We start from the raw sequence: 19,304 nt of genomic DNA on the forward strand, positions 1-19,304 counted from the left end.
CTCTCCCCTTGGTCACTGGCTTGCCGTCACCGCTTCTTCCCCCTCTCTTTTATGCTTCTGCTTTTTCGGCTTCTGTGTCTTCTTCTACTTTTTCTGTTTCTGCTTCTGTCTTTGTTTCTAATTTTAATTTTGATTTGTTATTTTCTAATTTCATTATTGTTGTGTGTTGAATTTGTTGTTGAATTTGATGTTGTTTAATCTGATTTGGTGTTCTTGAATCTGATTTGGTGTATTTGGTGGTGGTAAAGGTGCTGATAATAGTGATAAAGGTGCTGGTGGTGGTGAAGGGTATTTTTGTCCATAAAAAAGTAAAAGAACGATTTTAATACAAAATAAAATATTTAGGACGATTATAAATAAATTACGTGAGGGACGATTTCGATTCTGATCCTAAATTTTAAGGACCAAAACAATATTTACCCATTTTTTTATTGTTGAATCCTTTTAAAATTTGCACTATTTATTAATTTTAAAAATTTGTGTTCTGTTATTACTAATGAAAATTTAGATATACGATTATTCTTAAGAATTATGATTCTACTCATGTTGTGAAATCTACATAACATTATGCTTGTTATATATGCCAAAGGTAGGAAATTATAAACTATGCCAATCATGTGGGAAATATCCCTGCCTTTATATTGGTCTAAACGAATTGAAATACAAGTTGCATGCAATTTGTATGTTCAATGTAGGCAGCATTCGAACGGTATGAATACTATAAAAATTATGATGAACTGGAGGTAAGATATTTGTTTTTTTTTTTTTTAAGTTCTTAATTAAGGCGACTTGACAATTTTTTGCACTTCTTAATTGAAGATGAAGCTTGCCTTGCTAAGAAGTTTATTGTGTTTCAATGTGAAGCAGAAATGAAGGGGATTTCTACAATAAATAGATTTTTTTCTTTTTTTATTCCAAGGATTTATTTGGGGTGGTTGGCTCTGCTATTTCTATTTAACATTGTAAATGAAATTATATTCATCAAGGGAAAAAAATAATGAACTAAGAGAAAAATTATAGAGTTTCGGATGTTTCATTTTTTGAATTATCGAATGTTTTTTTTACAGGTTTTTGTGATGGTTTTTTTGAGTTACTCATCATCAGGAACAAAGTGCAAGCTCTTTTTATTAATCCTGATGTTGTTTGCGCATACATATATACTGAAATTTTTATCTATTGAAAATGTAATTATATCATTTGTTAGACGAACGTGTAAACATAATTTTTGAGTTTATTTCAATTGACTGATCTTTGTTATAATTTTTCCTTAAAAATAAAAACTTTTTCTGATATAATCAAATTTGTATGTATATAAAACTTGACTTATAAATTCTTCTAAATATATACCATTTGTTAATAAATAGAGCAATTTTTAAATTAGTTCATCTTAATTTTGCTTTTCCAGGTATTGAAGAATTAAGTAATTATGAAAAGCCCAAAGCAAGGTTTTATCCTTGTGATTCCAATAAGACTAAAATTCATCTCTAGTGTGACCCATATTATTAATGGTCTTGCATAGTTATGAAATAGCTTTCTATTACAGCAAGTTAATGAAAAAAAAATGGTGATTTACAACCAAGAATTGGATTTAAAATTTTAAAAGTGGTTATAGTAAACTAAATCCGGAGTGTATTAACTAGATATATCTATATTGAATTAGCAAAAGAACCAAGTGTATGTGAAGATATACATAATAATAATACATGTCATTGTTTTTGGTACTAATAGTGTAGTTCTAAGTAGCTAAATATCCTAATAATAATATCCTCAAAAAATATATATTATACTCTTTAATTACAAGTATTCTTCCACACGGTGCCAGTTTCATTTGAATATTTTGCATAGTAGCTACACTTCCTGTAAAAGCCACCCAAATAAAGAACATATAAATGATGACTAAAGAATTTACAAATAATAAATTTTGAATTCAAGCAAAAGACTAATGGTATAATCTAAACAATATCACTTTTTGAATGAAAAAAAATTATTCGCATACATAGCAAAATAAATATCTATCTTAGTTCTTCAGTAACAACTAATAAATTGACTAAAATACCATTCATGCACCATATTTAAATGGCTTAACTCAAATTCAATTTTAATTCAAATAAAATTAAATTAAATTAAATCTAAACCACAACAAAAAAAACTTACGAAACATGTACATGCAGAATCCAGCAAATTAAGTAACATAGTAATTATATAAACCAAATAAATATTCACTTCTCGTATGAAAGAACTATCTGCATATTGGTAAAATAAATATCCGCCTTAGTTTATCAGTAACAATTAATAAATTGACCAAAATACTACCCGTGCACTATGTTTAAATGGCTTAACTCCAACCCAATTTCAATTCAAGTAAAATTAAACTAAATCAAATTCAAACCACATAAGAAAATAAACATGCAGAACATGTGCATGCAGAATCAACAGAACAATTATATAAACCAAATAAACATCCACTTCTCATATAAAAGAATCGTTCCCATACATCGTAAAATGAACGTCTGCCTTAATTCTTCGGTAAACTAACAAATTGACCAAAATACCACACGTGCACCATGTTTAAATGGCTTAACTCAAACCCAATTTCAATTCAAGCAAAATTAAACTAAATCACAAATCACATAAGAAAAGGAACATGCGGAGCATGTGCATGCAGAATCCAAAAAATCAAGTAACAGATTAATGGTATAAACCAAATAAATATCCACTTCTCATATGAAAGAACCATCCCTATACACAGTAAAATAAACATCTGTTCTTCCGTAACAACTAACAAATTGACCAAAATATCATCCGTACACCATGTTTAAATGACTTAACTCAAACCCAATTTCAATTGAAGCAAAATTAAACTAAATCAAATTCAAACCACATAAAAAAAGAAACCTACAAAACATATGCATACAGAATCCAACAAATAAAGTAACAGAACAATGGTATAAATTAAATAAACATCCACTTTTTCAATGAAAATAACTACTGCACATAGTATTTGAACCCTAAATTCACACCTAATTTCAAATGAAGCAACATCAAGCTGAGTTATAACTATTTTTGGTTTTCAAAAATCTCATACTAAATTATGAAACATCTAATGGATGAATGAAGACAACCGGCTAGCAATGGAAGATGAGAGGACACGACACCTTGGTGCGCGTCGATGCTTCGGCGGAACAGGACTTTGGCTCGGCGAGCTAGTGACGACACCTCCTGTACTCCGCAATGCAAACAGCAGCGATGCACGGTGGTTCACGATGAAGGGAAATGACGCGTCATTGACAAGGGGCAGTGATGAGGCGTCGGGGGAAGAGGAAAGGCGATTCTGCTCTCGAGGTTGGTGGCAGGGGAGACGGCAGTGCTACAGAGCTTCGTCGCCAGCGAAGATGGTTGCGTGTTAGGATAGGGGTGGTCTGCTGGCTGCGGAAAAAATGAGGTGAAATTAGAGGTTTGGGTTAAGGAAAGGGGATGAAATTAGGTCAAAAAGTGGGTGAAGGAATGAAAGTGAAATTAAATATTTAGTTAACTCAAAATACGGTCATAATTCTATTGTTCATGTTGTTCACAATTTTTATTGCCTACTTAACAGAATTGATTGTTAAATGATAATTTAATTAAATATATTTTTTTATTTTTTATATTTTTATTTTATTTTATTTGTTTATTTTTTATATTTGAATATATATATTTGTATTTAGTTATTTATGTTTATCAGTATATATATATTTTGTATTTAGTTAAATAAAATAACTATTTTCGACCAAACTATTTTATTTACTAAATATTTTTGAATAATTAATTACTACTGTACATACATTATTACATTAATAAATTCATTGCAACTTGACAGTAGACACTGCAGGTTTGTACTGTACATCCAAAGCATTATGATAATTCAATTTCGTCCGTGTCTGTCGTTGTTTCGCTTACTAATTTCTGCGGTTCAGGTCAGGCATAGCTTCCTTACGCATTTTTTGACTATTCAAAACTATATCACTAATCTTTTGTGTGCCCATTAAAGGTTTTTTTTAAATTTATTTTTAGAAAAGTTTAAGTAACTTTAGCATTTGGTAAGGATATTAATTTGTATTTATAAATATAAAAATAATATTTGTATACTAAAATCATTTATTACAATTAATCAAAAATATTAGAGACAAAATTAAATAAATTAAACGTTAGGAATTTTTTTAAAAATAATTGTAAACAGTAAAAATAAAAAATATACTTTATTTTTTAAATATTTATATTTAATACCGTATTAAAATTGAATGCGTCTAACTCATATTTAAAAATTAACTCATAAAATAAGGATTTTTTACACATAATAAATTAAACACAATACAGAACATATATTTGATTGAGAATTTGAGATAGGATTCGTAACAGTATCGAAGCATAATTTTGAAGTGTGTAAAAATTTATTAAAAAAGTTTAGCTTATATCAAATTTTGTCCTATAAAAAATATAGATACTTTTTATTTCAGTCTTTATTAATTTTTTCTTTAAATTTGTATTGTAAATTTAAAAATGATATATTTTAATCTTCCATTATTAATGTTTTTGAAAATGCTACGTCCACATAAAAAATAGTCATTAAATNATTTGTAGTATATATATATAGTATACTTGTAATTTTTTATTAACTATTGACATAACAAATTAAATATTAAGATGTCATGAACATAAATTTATTTACAATATACACCAAAGTATTCCTTATACCAAGATAGAGGAGAAAATGTACAATAATGACACGTTCCTCAGTCTTGTCTAACTAGCTCGGGCTATATTTCCCGAACTATATCACTACTATACTCTCTTGTAGCCAGAGGCTTTCAGAAGTCCATTATTGCCTAACCCCACTTGTCTACTTGAATCAATTGATCAATATCAGCTCTTTTAATAAATCCTTAAATAAGGGTACAACTTATACACTACAAAAATTTCTTTTGACCTGTAATTTTGTCTCCACGATGTGAAGAAGCAGCTGGAATATTAGCAGTAATAAAATGTTTATAAAGTACTTAACTCTCGTAAGGAAAGTAGATATAAAAGCACAAAAGCCTTTCAAGTAAGTTTCTCCGTACTAACAAGTACGTAAGTAACAACTAAATACTGACCGTTCTCTTGATCATGAGTCCCTTTTAAGGTTCCATAACCAGCCATTGTTATATATTTTTGTACCACCAATTGTAAACTTGAAACAGCTATAGCTCAGTATTACTAAAAATGTTTAATATTCTTTTTTATATTTCACCATTTATAGTTGTGAAAGAAAAAATGGTTTTCTTGAGATACCAAGCTCGTTGAGAAGAAAGTAGAAACAGCGTTTTCTGAAGCAACCAAACAACCACTCATGGAGGGAAAAACATACGAAAAGAAAAGAAAAGCAAAAAGCCTTTAACAATATGGGCTAGGCCTGTCGAGAAACAAACAAATAAGGATGCTTTCCCAGCAATACCAAAAACAAAAAGGATGCTTTCCCGGTGTCACAAATAATATGTCATCCCGTGGTTTGGACTAGTAGAGTGGTACATGTATTATATTTGTTGTACTATCTTGTATGTTTGAAAGAGAAATTTTTTTCCATGTATTCCTCAATCTGTTAGCTTAAAAATTTGTTCTGGCCCAGCCCAACGCACTAGGGGTTGGAGTTGGGCTTTTGCCCGACCCGTTGTGTTACTGAGGTCCAGTCAGGAGGAGACATGGACTGCATTTTTTCCTGCGTGAACCTGGATAGTTATAAAGGAAGCTTTCAAGAAAGAGGGTTTGCTCGCGTGTGACCCACGATAGTATAGACTATATAAGGGGAGGGCCCTACCCCTCCCCCAGGTACGTCACTCACACTAAACCAAATCACCACCTTTCGTACGAATTCTGACTTGGGCATTGAAGTCCTTTTTGCAGGTTGCCCTACCATCTCCAACTCTTGAATGCTCGGAAGGACTTCATTCCCAGAGAACTAATCGATCCAGCTCTCAACACCCGCTACTCCTCAGTACCAGCACCACCGACCTGTTCAGGACCTAGTCCACCGAACATTGTAGCACGTCCCAAGAGAGAGGAACGCGCGAGCCGTCCTCTTATCGAAGTGAGCAAGCACGAAGCCGGGAACGAAAAACCGATCTCTAATCCAGGGGCTAATAAAGGAGCCTACGGTGACCCTATGTATGTCCCAGGCGGCAAACAACCCCTCATGGATTGACCCAATCCTTAGCTTCTTGGAGGATGGAAACTTCCCGAAGACGAGAAAACGACAAAGATGATAAGAAGGAAAGCGGCCAAGTACCTAACGATACAAGGCCAATTGTTCAAGCGAGGATTGAACCAGTCCTTGCTAAAATGCCTACGTCCCGACCAGACGGGCTACGTTCTAAGCGAAGTCCATAAGGGGTGCTGCGGCCACCATATCGGGGGAAAAGAACTAGCCAGGAAACTCATTAGGGCTGGCTACTACTGGCCCTCAATGATGGCGGACACTCAAGAGTTTGTGAGAAGATGTAAAAAATGTCAGGAGAACGCTAACTTCCACAAGTCCCCAGTAACGGAGTTAAATTCGATGCTGACGTCACGACCTTTCGCCCAATGGGGAGTTGACCTATTGGGGCTATTCCCAGTAGGTCCAGGGCAGGTCAAGTACTTAATTATAGCAATAGATTACTTCACCAAATGGGTCAAGGAGGAACCGTTGGCCAGTATATCCTCGGCAAACTGTCGAAAGTTCATGTGGAGGCAAGTGGTCTCCAAGTTTGGAATCCCAGAGGTTGTCATCTCGGACAATGGGACGCTGTTTGTGGACAAGAAGTTTGCGAAATTCCTCCCGGGGTTGGGAATCAAGCAGAAGTTTCTTTGGTCGAACACCCGGAGAGCAATGGCCAAGTGGAAACAACGAATAAGGTCATCCTTTGTGGCCTGAAGGAACGACTGGACCAGAAGAAATGTTCATGGGCAAACGAACTTGCCTCGGTTCTCTGGTCGTATAGAACGACACATCAGTCTTCTACTGGGGACACTCCATTCTAAGTCACCTATGGAGTAGACACGGTCATTCCGATTGAAATCGGAGAACCAAGCCCGAGAATACTATTCGGAGGAGTAGAAGAAGCGGTAGAAAAAGACTTAATTGATGAAACAAGGGAAATGGCTTATTTGACTGAAACAGCGCTAAAGCAAAGGTTGGCCTTAAGATACGATGCCAAAGTGCAGAAAGGAGCTTCCAAGCAGGCGACCTGGTGTTGCGAGGGAACGATATAGGGCTACTGACCCCAGGAGAAGGCAAGCTAGCAGCAAGTTGGGAGGGCCCGTACAGAGTAAGAGAAATACTTGACAAGGGAGCTTAAAAGCTGGAGCGATTAAATGGAAACGAAGTGCCGAGGATATGGAATGTGGCGAACTTGAGAAGGTTTTACTCGTAAAAAGCGGTACAGCGACTTAACGGTTTCCCTTTCTTTCTTACTCCAGTAATGTTATTTTGTCACCTTTCAATTAAGTACTTCATTTTGGCATCACATTATCCCACTTTATATAAATACCATTGGTAATTCATTACATTTAAAGTGCTATACCTTTTTCATTTAAATACCGATTACACGGCTAAATGGGATTGATCACACCGAAAGCCCCACTCAGAGCGGGAATACTGCAAGCAAAATCCGTGGCCTACCGGCCAAATGACAAAGTCTGAAAATGGCAAGTTTCGAATATTCTTCAAAGGTAACAAATCGGCCCAAGAATAGCATAAAAAGCCTATCGGCTTGACGATGAAGCAAACAAAGTTCGCATTTTTTATGATAAACGAATCAACTAAAGGCAATGTAAAAATTCATAAAAATGGGAAACACACTGGCTCGATAAGTCTCAGTTTATACAACTACGACAGCACATCAAGTACAAATCTAAGTACAACACAACGAAAATGACAAAGCTACAGCTAGTTGAGGGCTCCTCCCCTCTTCAGAATATCTACAATTTTGCCATCCTGGACGATCTTGAAGGCCTTAAATGAGGAAACATCGAGGTCGGGAGCCAATACGGCAATTTGGGCTTTGATACCTTCTTTGGTAGCCCTCACGACTTTCTTGGCATCCCGAACAATGTCTTTGTTCTTTTTCTTCAGAGAAAGGATCTCCTGCTGGGCGGCTTGAGCTGACCTTTTGGTCTTGCCTTGCTTCTCCGCCAGCTCTTTCAACTTCGCTTCCAAGTCTTTAACCTTGGCCTTGGTAGAGGCGACCCGGCCTTGGTAGAGGCGACCCGGCCTTGGTAGAGGCGACCCAGCCTTGAGAAGTGTTCATATCCTTGGAGAGGATGAGATTGCGCTCCACCAGCCGATTGATCTTGGAGGCATCCTCCTCTACTTTCTTTTCTTTCTCGGCGAGTTGAGTCTTAAGAGATTCTTCCCGGGTTTGCATATTGGCGATATCTTTTTGGGCAGCACGAAGCTTTCGCTCCAAAACCTGACGCTGAGCCAAGACGGGCTCCACCTTCCGAGCAATAATGGCGGTTCGAAGGTGGCTGCGATAAGCCCACTTGTCTTGGGCAGCAAGATCCTCCTCCAGGAAAAATTCTTCTGTTCCCGAGATGAGATGGGAATCTATGAAACCTCCAGCTTCAAAATTCATCTCCATGACAGTCAGAATCTTATCGAAAATCGACTTTCGCTTTTTGGAATTGATGACGATAGTCAGATCAAGGTCAACCTCCAAATTATCCTCTCAATCCGGAGTTTCCTCTTCGGTAAAGTGGGTTGGAGGGAGCTCGGGGGAACACTGCCCGAAGGTTGAGAACCAGACTAATCAGGCTGAGATCCATACTGGCCCTCGGTGGCAGCTCGGCCGCTCCCCTTCCCAACAACTTCGGGTCCTGGACCCTCCGAATGGGTCGCGGAGGATTCGTCGTCGTCACTATCGGTGAGGAAGTGAAACATCAGATCCACCATGGTAGTTTCCCCGTCAACCATGGAAACTATAGCAAAGGAAAAATACAAGACAAGAAGTTAGAAACCAGTTATGGAGAAATTAGGAGCCGAGGTGTCAATGAAAAGAGGACAACATAAAAAGTAAAATGAGAAGAGCGACATACCTACTTGCGCTTGACCGACCTCCCGATCCCCCATCACCAGATGGGGGTTTAAATTCCTACTCCAAAAAATTGCCAGCAATATATTTACAGCCCGATGTTCCTCTTGACGTAACCCATCATAAGTTGCTTTTATCAAGTAGTCGGAGCCATCCCCGAAACTCCAGTAAATCGGGATCCGCCAGGCCCCCTCCAGCATCAGCCAAAACGGATGATGACCTTGAACAGGCCTCACCTTGCAGAAGGTGCTCTTGAAGCCGTGAAAAGAGTCCTTAAAGAGCCCGAAAATTTTCCGGCCTTGTACGGCCCTGAAAGACATATAACCTTTCTTTGTTTTTCCTTCTCGTGAGGGGTTCGTCAACAAGAAAAGGTAAAGAAAAATGTCCACAAAAGCTGGTAGCACCAAGTACTCGCATACCAGCTAGAAGCAACGAATTGTCGCCCAGCTGTTTGGATGAAGCTGCGAGGGGGCGATGTCGCAACGATTCAGTAACGCCATCACGAAGGGGGAAAAAGGGAGTTGGATCCCCAGGGTAGTGAACATTGGTTTATAAATCCATAACCAATCCACTACTCAGGGGGTCGCCATATTCTTATGGCAAACGCGCTCCCGTTCACTCAGAACATATACTTGGTAGTTCGCTTCCTCGGGACCTCCCCCGCATAAAGAACCAGCATCTCGAAGGGCTTGAAGATCCTCTCTGGTTACTCGGGATGGGGTGTCCTTCACGTCCGAGGTCACCCATACATAAAAGTCAATATTTGGCACTGGTGGTTGGGCCATACCTACAGCAGGGGCACCACTCGAGTCAATTCGGAAAGTCGTAAAGACGGAGGATGAGCAAAGCAAAACTACGGCTAATTATAAGCTACGAGGATCATGCTAATGACCAAAACTTGGGATGAAAAAATAAAAAACAAACGCCTAAAATGATACCCCTTCTAGTAACTATCTAGCATGGACAACGTTTAAGAAAGGCAGCATGCATTGTGAGAATGGCGATCACAGAATAGAATAATGAAACAGCAAGGGAATGTAGAGCACTTACACGAGAAGTGTGCGGAAAAAGTGTGACAATTAGATGAAGGCCCTGTGAGCAAAGACTTCCTCAACAACAATTCAAGGTACAAAGCAATAAGCAGAAGCAAACATAAGAATTTGTGAAAAGTGAGGAAGTGGGAGAAGAAAGGGTGTTTTGAGAAGATCGAAAGTGTAACCGTCGAAGAGGAAGTGCGAAAAGATAGGGGCATAATAGTCTTTCCCCCAGCTTTTCAAATCAATCATAATGGGCAGTTAGGGCCGTCAAAATGGGTTAAATCCATCAGGCCAGCCCATTTACCCATTTAATTGGGCGGGCTTTGCCTCTAAAATTAAGCCCGTTTAAATTTCGGGCTAAACGGGCTGAGCTCGATTAACCCGAAAAAAATGACAGGTTAAACGGGCTAGCCCGCGGGCTAAACGGGTGGCCTGTTTAATTTTTTTTACATTTTTTGAAAAAATAGCACTTTTAGCTAATATTTCTCCCGATCCGACCCGAAAATCCAACCCATCAACTAAAAAAAAATATTTTTTAATGATTTTTTACCTAAAAGTAGTATTTTTTGTCAAAAATATTTTTCAAAAATAAAATAAAATGATAAACGGGTTGGCCCGTTTAACCCATTGTGCTGACCATAAACGGTTCGGGCTAGAAAACTCTAGCCCGCGAATAAAGCGGGCTTGAACGGGTTAGCCCGTTTAACCCACGAGCTTAATGGGCCGGGCCTAAATGGGTCGGGATAGCTCGTTTGACAACCCTATAGGCAGTAAATGCCTTAAGCGAAGAATGAGGCGGCAATTGACGTCCCCCAAGAGCGAATGAATACACATGCACCTATCACGGGCGGCCGACGTGCCGAAGACCACGCTAAAGGAGTTGAGGAGAACGCGCCAGCCACAACACTCGCACTTGTAGCTGATGCGTTGGGGGATATTGTTCCGGCCCAGCCCAACGCACTAAGGGTTGGAGTCGGGCATTCGTCCGACCTGTTGGATTACTGAGGTCCAGCTGGGAAGAGACCCGGACTACACCCCTTCCTGCATGAACTTGGATAGCTGTAAAGGAAGCTTCCAGGAAAGAGGGTCAGCTCGCGTGGGACCCACGATAGTATAGACTATATAAGGGGACCCTCCCCCAGATACGTCACTCACACTAAACCTAATCGCCACCTTTCGTACGGATTTTGCCTTGGGCGTTGGAGCCCTTTTTGCAGGTGGCCCCACCGTCTCCAACTCTCGAATGCTCGGAAGGATCTCATTCCCAGGGAACTAATCGATCCAGCTCCCAACACCCGCTACTCCTCAGTACCAGCACCACGGACTCATTCAGGACCGATCCACCGAACAAAATTAATCCAAAAATATTTATTATTATTTATATTTATTGAAAATTATTTTAAATTTAATAAATAAAGTACTATTTAGTGATCAATGATAGGTAGATTTTATTAAATAATGAAATCGAACGTTATACTAGCTCTTAAATATACTAATTGTTTGTGTTAAATTTAACTATATGTGGAACAATATTGAACCCATTTAAATTTTTTTAAAACTAAAATAAAATATTTAAAACCTATGATGCACGGACACGGGACACGACACAACATGGAATACGCCGACACGCGAATTTTAAAATCTTACATGACACGGGGACACGCATACATATAAAATATAAAGTATTTTTTAGATAAATCGTAATAATATTTTGATATGTTATTGATATTAAAATATAAATTAAAATTTTTAATTCTTTTTAATGTCTTATTTTAGTTATATCAAATATTTAAAATATTATTTTGTTTTAATAAATAATAATATATACTATATCTAAATTTATTTTAAGAATATATATTAAGAATAAGACTGGATACGCCGACACGTGATGGTATTGATGTGTGTTCAAGCATGTCCAGAGAATAATTTTTTATTTTTCATTAAGACACGGATGGACACAGTAGACACGCGTGTCAAACAAGTGTCAGTGAGTATCGTGTCCGAAACGTGTTCGACATGCGGACATAGCAACTCAGTAAAATATCCGTGCTTCATAATTTAAAATTTTAGAAATCAAATTAGGATATAATCTGAATGTTGAGAACTAAATACATTTACCCTAATTTAATTTATCAAATATAATATTACAACTTTAAAAAAAATATCTTTTAAAAAAAAATTTTATAAATTATTTTTGTACAAAACCAAGCCTTAATCTGATTTGTTATATGAGCCAGTTCCTTCATTTTTTTTTGAAAATAAAATAAACAAAAAAAAATATACTTTTGGATGAAAAACCTTGAACAAATTGAATTTATGCGTATGGGTCAGGTTTTCGAGTCACGTCATGAGAAATATTGGCCAAAAAATGGTTTTTCTTTCTTTGAAAAATACAAAAAAAATTAAACGGCCACCTTTTTTTTTTTTGGTTTTTCACGGTTTGTTGCTGGCCAATGAGTTGCTGCATGCACAAGGCAGGATTCAAATCCCTGACACTTGTTTAAACGGACTAGTGAGCTAACCACTAGACCAACCCAACTTGGTTAACGGCCACCTTTTTATTTCGTTATTTTCTCGAGTTAATCTAGGCCACCTTTTTATTTTTATTTTAATCCTTTCGAACATCGCTGCTGTATCCCATTTTGCTCTTTTGGTGCTTCCGGGATTTGTTAGTTACAACTTACTACATACAAAGTGTTTCTTTGAAGGCGTCTGTTATTATATCTGAAAATTTAGTATCTAATTGTAAAAAAAAAAGTTAAATATTTAGTATTTAATTTAAAAATATAAAAATTAATAAAATTTAGGTATTTAAAATTTATTGTAAAAGATAAATTTTAAAAAAATTCAGCACCAAATAATAAGCACGCTGACGATGAGTCATGCAGATCAGAATAGTTTTAATTAATTAAGGTGTCAGTTTGATAATGATACTTAGCAGAAAAACATATCATATCATATCAATGGCAGATCTTATTCTTTACTCTTATTTATTATTTGACCAACTTTTTTAGGTTGATTATTTATTTATTTATTGCATAACATCTTTAATTTGATATCAATAGCGCCAATTTGATTGGTTCAATATATACAGAAAAAGTATACGGTAATATCGTTTTCTTTTAACAATGTAAATAATAAATTAAAAAGATAATTTTAATTTCAAAAATCAAAATTTAAATTAATTAAATTTAATCATAATTTTAAATATTTTTTTATTTTTACTGTATTTACTTTTTCACAATTTTATGTTACCGACCCTGCTGTATCGCGATTCCGTATCTTTACAACTGATGTCTCGTTATTTGTTTTTTATTAATTAAGTTGAATATTAATTTTACTATATATACAGATAATTTTTTTTATTCTAAAATAAATATTTATTTGGATATATTATTAGTATTTTATTTGATTTGTTTAATTATATATATACATATTTTACAAAATATTTATTTTACTATATATGTGTATGATTCTTTTGGTTAAGATGTAGATGTTTATAATATTTAGGTGAACCAAGAAAATTAAGTAAGGACAAAAATGCAACGTTAGAGCAGTGACGACCTTTGGCTCGATGATGGTGTGAGTTACTTCGTGGGCTTCAAAATGGATAGAGCAGCGATGTACGAAAGGATGGGAAAAAGACACGACTGCATCCGAGCAACCGGAGAACTGCGATTCTCCTCAGCGGGTTAGCGAGAAGAGCAGCGACGACACATCGTTGACAAAGGGGCAATGGTGCGTTGTCGGGTTGATGACGGAACCGCGATTCTCTTCATAGGGTTAGTGACGCGCGGGCAAGGGTGGCACTGGGAAGCTTTGGCGACAGTGACTAAGTGCTAGGATAGGGGGACAGTGGAATAACTGCAATGAAAAAGAATTTAAGTTGGGAGGAATTGGCATTAGGTAAAAAAAAAGTGAAAAATAAAAGTAAAAAATGAATGTTTAGTGGGCCTAAAACGTAACTCATTGTTCTTATCTCCTGTTGTCTGTATCCAAGGCAATTCTTTGCCAAACTAAGATCGGAACAATTAATACAAGTTGACGTTAATTATGTGCAACAATGCTTCAAATCTTGTCCATAATTGGATATAAATTCGATAAGGACGAGATTATGTGGGGGATACAAATAGATATGACGAATATAAATCAGATACTACAGTATTGGAATATCTCAGACACGTGAAAATACCAAATAAATAGAAAAAAATTAGAAAAATAAATTGAATAATGTCAGAGACCAAAGTGCTAATACTACAGCATATGACAGGAGACAAGTGTTGCAGATTTGAAGACAAAAACAGCATCTTTGGCCCCACGAATTGTCAATTACACCTAAGATTCCTGTTCCATATTTTTGACATGGGATTAAAGATTTTGCCCCAAAGAGATTTTCCCCCTCCTAATTGAGAAAAATCTTTTTGTTATTGTTATCAATATTATTACATGGTTACATCAACAATGCACATTTTTTTTAGATGCTTGAATTCTCCTAGAAGTTACAAGGGCTTTTACAGAAATAACAAAGCAGAATATATGTTACCCTCTAAGACCTAAATTACCATTACAAACCAAAAACTAATAGACTTCATCATGAACTATCCTAAGATAAAAAGACAGGAATATTAAGAGATACAAATATGTTTAGAAAAAAGAAAAAAAATAGGTATAGAAACATACTGATTTTAGGTAGATTTTAGGCCACAATTTTTTGCTAAGTATTTTCCATCTCAGCGTCTTTGTATTTTATATCATAAGATAGTTATCAATTCAGCTGCACATAATTGGTGTCCCTTTTTATTTTCAGGTAGCTGTTTTATTGGTAGACCAGAACTTACTAAGCATTCTTTTTGGTTGAGTAGGAAGAGCACAAATGGCCTTAAATCTAGAGGTTCTCCCAATTTCATCATCATTGCCCAAGTCATTTTCATCCAAGTCATCTTCATAATCCTCAGCTAGCTTCATCCTCAGAGTTGTTGAAGACTTTGATTTTGGTGACTTGAAGCCAGAAACACACCAATTATTCTCACCACCATGAATGCTTGTGGTAGAGCTTAAGGTTGGTGCTGCATGCTTTGAATTTGAAGGGTCAATTCCATGTACTGCTAGTAAGGCCTTGATGTTGCCCGGAAAGTCGACCGAGGTGACTTTGGCACTGCAGCCGCCGGCTGCAGCTGCTCTGGCTTGCTCAAAGAAGAGAACTTGGACAACAACCCTTAGAGGGAGTAGTTCATTCTGTGCTGCATGCATGCACGCTTCCATGGATAGTTTCTTGCAGTCGAGGATTCGACATATCCTCTTCCGTTCGCTCTTGTTGAGTTCTGGATGAGCCTGCATGTTTCATCAAATCATAGTAATGTAAATAAGGCGTTCTCCAAAACCAGAAATATGAAAAAGGTTGATAACTTCGCGTAATTGAAATTCCTAAAGTTTGAAGTCCCGAAAAACCTAATCAAGCACATGTTACTCGGAAAATATATTTGGTATGCAAATTCACTTGAACATATTAAGACGTTGTTACTATAACTAAAATTAAAACAACGTTCAAAAGAATTTGTGCTTCAAGACTTCAAGTATATTTTGAATAGAACAAAAAATGTTAGTAACCAAAGAAAATTAGTTAAAAACAGTCATAACTTGCCTTATTTAGTATTCATTAATTATTACGATAATTAACGAAAGTTAAATAAAATAAATCCTAGCTATTTTTTTTTTATTTCTATAACTTTCTCTTGCTTAGGCTGTAAGAATATCAAAAACTTAATTAAAAGAAACTTCTAAAATTCAAATTCAATAAAAACTCATCTTTAGCGAATTTCATACCGAACTTATTTGAGAGCTTGGTACAGTATTAATTGAAATTGATTGTCATAATATTAGTTCCTTAGCGTTAAAGCCATTACTCATCTTTTAAATACTATAGTCATGTTTAATTATTTTTGTAGCCTTAAATAGTTTGGAGGTAAAATCGGTAGAATTATACCATTTAGAAATGAATCCCGCTAGAAAGTCAATAGAATATTTGTATAATGTGTACAATGGGCTATTTATTTGACTCAATATGAGTTAAAAAATGAACATTCAGGTAAAATACTACTAATTTCTCAAACACAATACATCTATATTATCCAGAATAACCATCCGGGTACAAGGGATAATAAACATATGATATCCTACTAAATCGAACATCCCTAAACCCACATTATACATATTGTATAAATATTCTATTCACTCCCTATACTTCTTCTTTAGAAATTGATTCACTAATGGTAAAAATTCTTTCCATGGAAAATGGGAATTGAGGAAGTGTCACAAATCAAATCAATCATGTTATGTACTGAAACAACATTCATCCCCTTTAACCTCTGTCTATCAATTGGACATATTACTGGCATTGTAGCAACATGATGTAAATCTGAGGTGCAAATTTTTTGTTCATGTTTTTTAGCCAAATGAAGCCAGAAATACCTGAATGTGTACATCAGAGTCAGAAGAACGTGTACACATTATTATTAAGGCTGAATTTTTGGTGGGTCAGATTACACCTAACAGCCAATAAATGCTGAATAAGACAAGATTTTAAGGTCAAGATAATTGGTTATCCACTAATTCTGTCCCACATCATAAAATTTGAAAGGAAATCTCAAACAGTTAGCCGCTGTGTATTTTATTTTATTTACCAATTTCTGTATTACTTTAGAACCATAGTAGAAATTAAAATGCAATAATTTGTAAAAAGGAAGAAAAATAATTCCAATATTTACCTTAAGATAAATGTCAATAGCTCTGTAGAGATCATCATGGTCAGTTCTTGCAAAATCTGGAATCATTTCAGCAAGGGAAATGAATTTTGATAAAGGAACATTCACATCCTTTGAAACTTCCTGAAGGTACCTATCAACAAGCTTTGCAACCTTAAGTTTTGAGCTGTGAGATGCTGAAGACCTCCTACTCTCTTGAAACTCGCAGTTGATGTTCTCGGCAGAACGCGACCGCCTCCGTTCGAAGGAGAGCCGGGACCTCGGAGGACTAGTCGAAGGACTCTCCCCTTGTGACATAAACTGCTCCAATATTGTAATCACCAAATCAACATCATAGAGTGTGTCATTTGTGTAGGACAGTGAAGGTATTAACAGATCATTCGACGTTGCTTCTTCCAACTGAAGTGCTACTCTTTTCGCTAATTCAATCTTGGAGGAAGACGAAGCGTTCAGAATATTCGAAGCCTTCAACAGCTTCGAAACAAAGCTACAAGAAACCGCTCCTTTCTCCGCCGGAATCAAGCTCACTATTGACTCCAAAAGGAGCCTGTGCTTCGAGGTTAATTCGCTTGGTGAGTCAGAGCTAGAGCCGGAATCAGAGTCTGAAACCATAGTCTGTTTCTTTACATAATGAAAACTCTTGGTGACATTTGGCAACCATCTTGATGCATAGACTTTCAATGCATCACCGATGAGATTCGACGGAATCTTTTCACCGCCGCCGGATTTAATCGCTATCATCGTCCTCCAGTAGAGGTCTATGCTCAATTCAGCTAAATCCTCAGCCCACCATCCCTTACTAGAAGCGCAAGAAAAATCATCTTCCTTCACAATCCTTTTGGAAAGACTATTCGAGATACTCACTTTGTAAGGATGGCTCAACACCTTGGAGGCTATCGCCTCGATGCATCTTCGAGTAATTCCCAAATCTTCGGACCACAATGGCAGAGCCTTTGTGGTCTGAAGCGCCACGATGGAGTCCTTCCATCCGCGGAGGATGCAGGAGTTGAAGAAGATGTCAAGCTTGTGGATCAAGTTACCTTTCTCAACTTCCTCTGTCATCTGAAGATACTCGGAGGCGCACCTTGTGGCTACAATGTTGTAAGGGCTTAGAGTTATGGTGATTCCATAGCAGAACTTTGCACAGAGCTCAAATGCTTCAACGCCGCCGGGGAAATCGGCTAGTTGAACTATTTGGTGCTGAGATGAAGAATCAACGGACTCTGAGCATAGCTTTTGAAGTCGCAAACATTTGGACAGTAATGGAAACTGTAACACCCTCAACAAAAAATATTTCAACTTTGAATTGAAAAAAAAAAAAAAGGTCATACCATATTTTTAGATTTATGAACGAAGTATATATATACCTTGTGAAGATTATATCTACTTCCTTTAACTTGAACTATGAGGTCACTGGAAACTTCAGAAGAAACTGACCTGAGAACAAAAATAATAAGGAACTACAGCTAGAGACATGATATTCCGAAGAGAGAGAGAGAGAGAAAGAAAGAAGCAAGAAATTTTGATGCTTTGTACCTAACTGCTTCTGAAGTGTAGAAAGTATCAGGACGAGAACCTAGTTTCATGAACTTCATGGTTGGCACAGTTTTTCCTCCTTCTTAATTAGCCTCCTAAATATTGTGCTAGCATAGTTCAGAGATTCACTCGCTGAATAACTTCACTACAAGCAGACTGAAGAGATTTTCTTTCTTTTATTATTTATTTTGCAGTAATAGATTTTCCCGCTAAGCAAGATCAAAGTACTAAAGTAGTAGATATTGGATACTGAACGTCCTCACAGGGTGTCAGAGACTCACAGGCCTTTGAATAAACTTCACAAACTCTCAAAAATAATAATAAAAAAACAAGAAGAAGAAGAAGCAAAAAAAAATTATATATATAGCAATATAAAGCGGAAAGAAGTTCAAGACCACGAGGGAAGGAAAAATCAAGAGGTTACTGTTATATGATACACGGACACAGGACACCACACAATACGTATTTACATGCAAATTTTAAAATCTTACATAACATGGTATACGCATATATATAAAATATAAAATATTTTTTTAGACAAATCATAATGATATTTTAATATTTTATTAATATTAAAATATAAATTAAATTTTTAATTATTTTTAATGTCTTATTTTAATTATATCAAGTATTTAAAATATTTTTTTAATAAATAATAATATATACTATATTTAAATTTATTTTAAAAATATATGTTAAGAATAAGATTGAACAAATTGACACGTGATGATATTTAAGTGTGTCTATATATGTCCGACAAAAAAAATTATTTTTTATTATGACACACTTAGATACAGTGTGTCGAATGAATGTTATATCTGAAATGTGTCCAATACGCGGACACAACATCTTAGTAAAGTGTTCGTATTTTATAGATTATAGACTTA

At 36.0% G+C, this 19,304-nt stretch overlaps 1 protein-coding gene across 3 annotated transcripts; it reads right to left on the reverse strand.

Moving 5' to 3' along the window:
* Positions 1 to 13,690: 13,690 nt before the first annotated feature.
* LOC107487273 (BTB/POZ domain-containing protein At1g67900-like) lies at positions 13,691 to 18,765 on the reverse strand. 3 transcript variants are annotated; one of them, XR_008009274.1, is made up of 5 exons: positions 18,418 to 18,764; positions 18,249 to 18,318; positions 16,885 to 18,150; positions 14,801 to 15,451; positions 13,691 to 13,984 (listed from the first exon to the last, which is right to left on the reverse strand). XR_008009274.1 is itself a non-coding variant. In XM_016107897.3 (5 exons), exons 1-5 carry the CDS (start codon positions 18,474 to 18,476, stop codon positions 13,953 to 13,955), a joined length of 1,920 nt encoding a protein of 639 aa, XP_015963383.1. In that variant the 5' UTR covers positions 18,477 to 18,765; the 3' UTR covers positions 13,691 to 13,952. The 3 variants fall into 3 exon arrangements, 2 of the variants coding, with proteins under 2 accessions (XP_015963383.1, XP_015963382.1); XM_016107897.3 differs by having other exon boundaries at positions 14,959 to 15,451; positions 18,418 to 18,765; XM_016107896.3 differs by lacking the exon at positions 13,691 to 13,984 and having other exon boundaries at positions 14,423 to 15,451.
* Between the last annotated feature and the right edge of the window lie 539 nt (positions 18,766 to 19,304).

Source organism: Arachis duranensis, chromosome 5 (assembly GCF_000817695.3).
Source record: "Arachis duranensis cultivar V14167 chromosome 5, aradu.V14167.gnm2.J7QH, whole genome shotgun sequence".
In the NCBI taxonomy this organism is placed as follows: Eukaryota; Viridiplantae; Streptophyta; class Magnoliopsida; order Fabales; family Fabaceae; genus Arachis; species Arachis duranensis.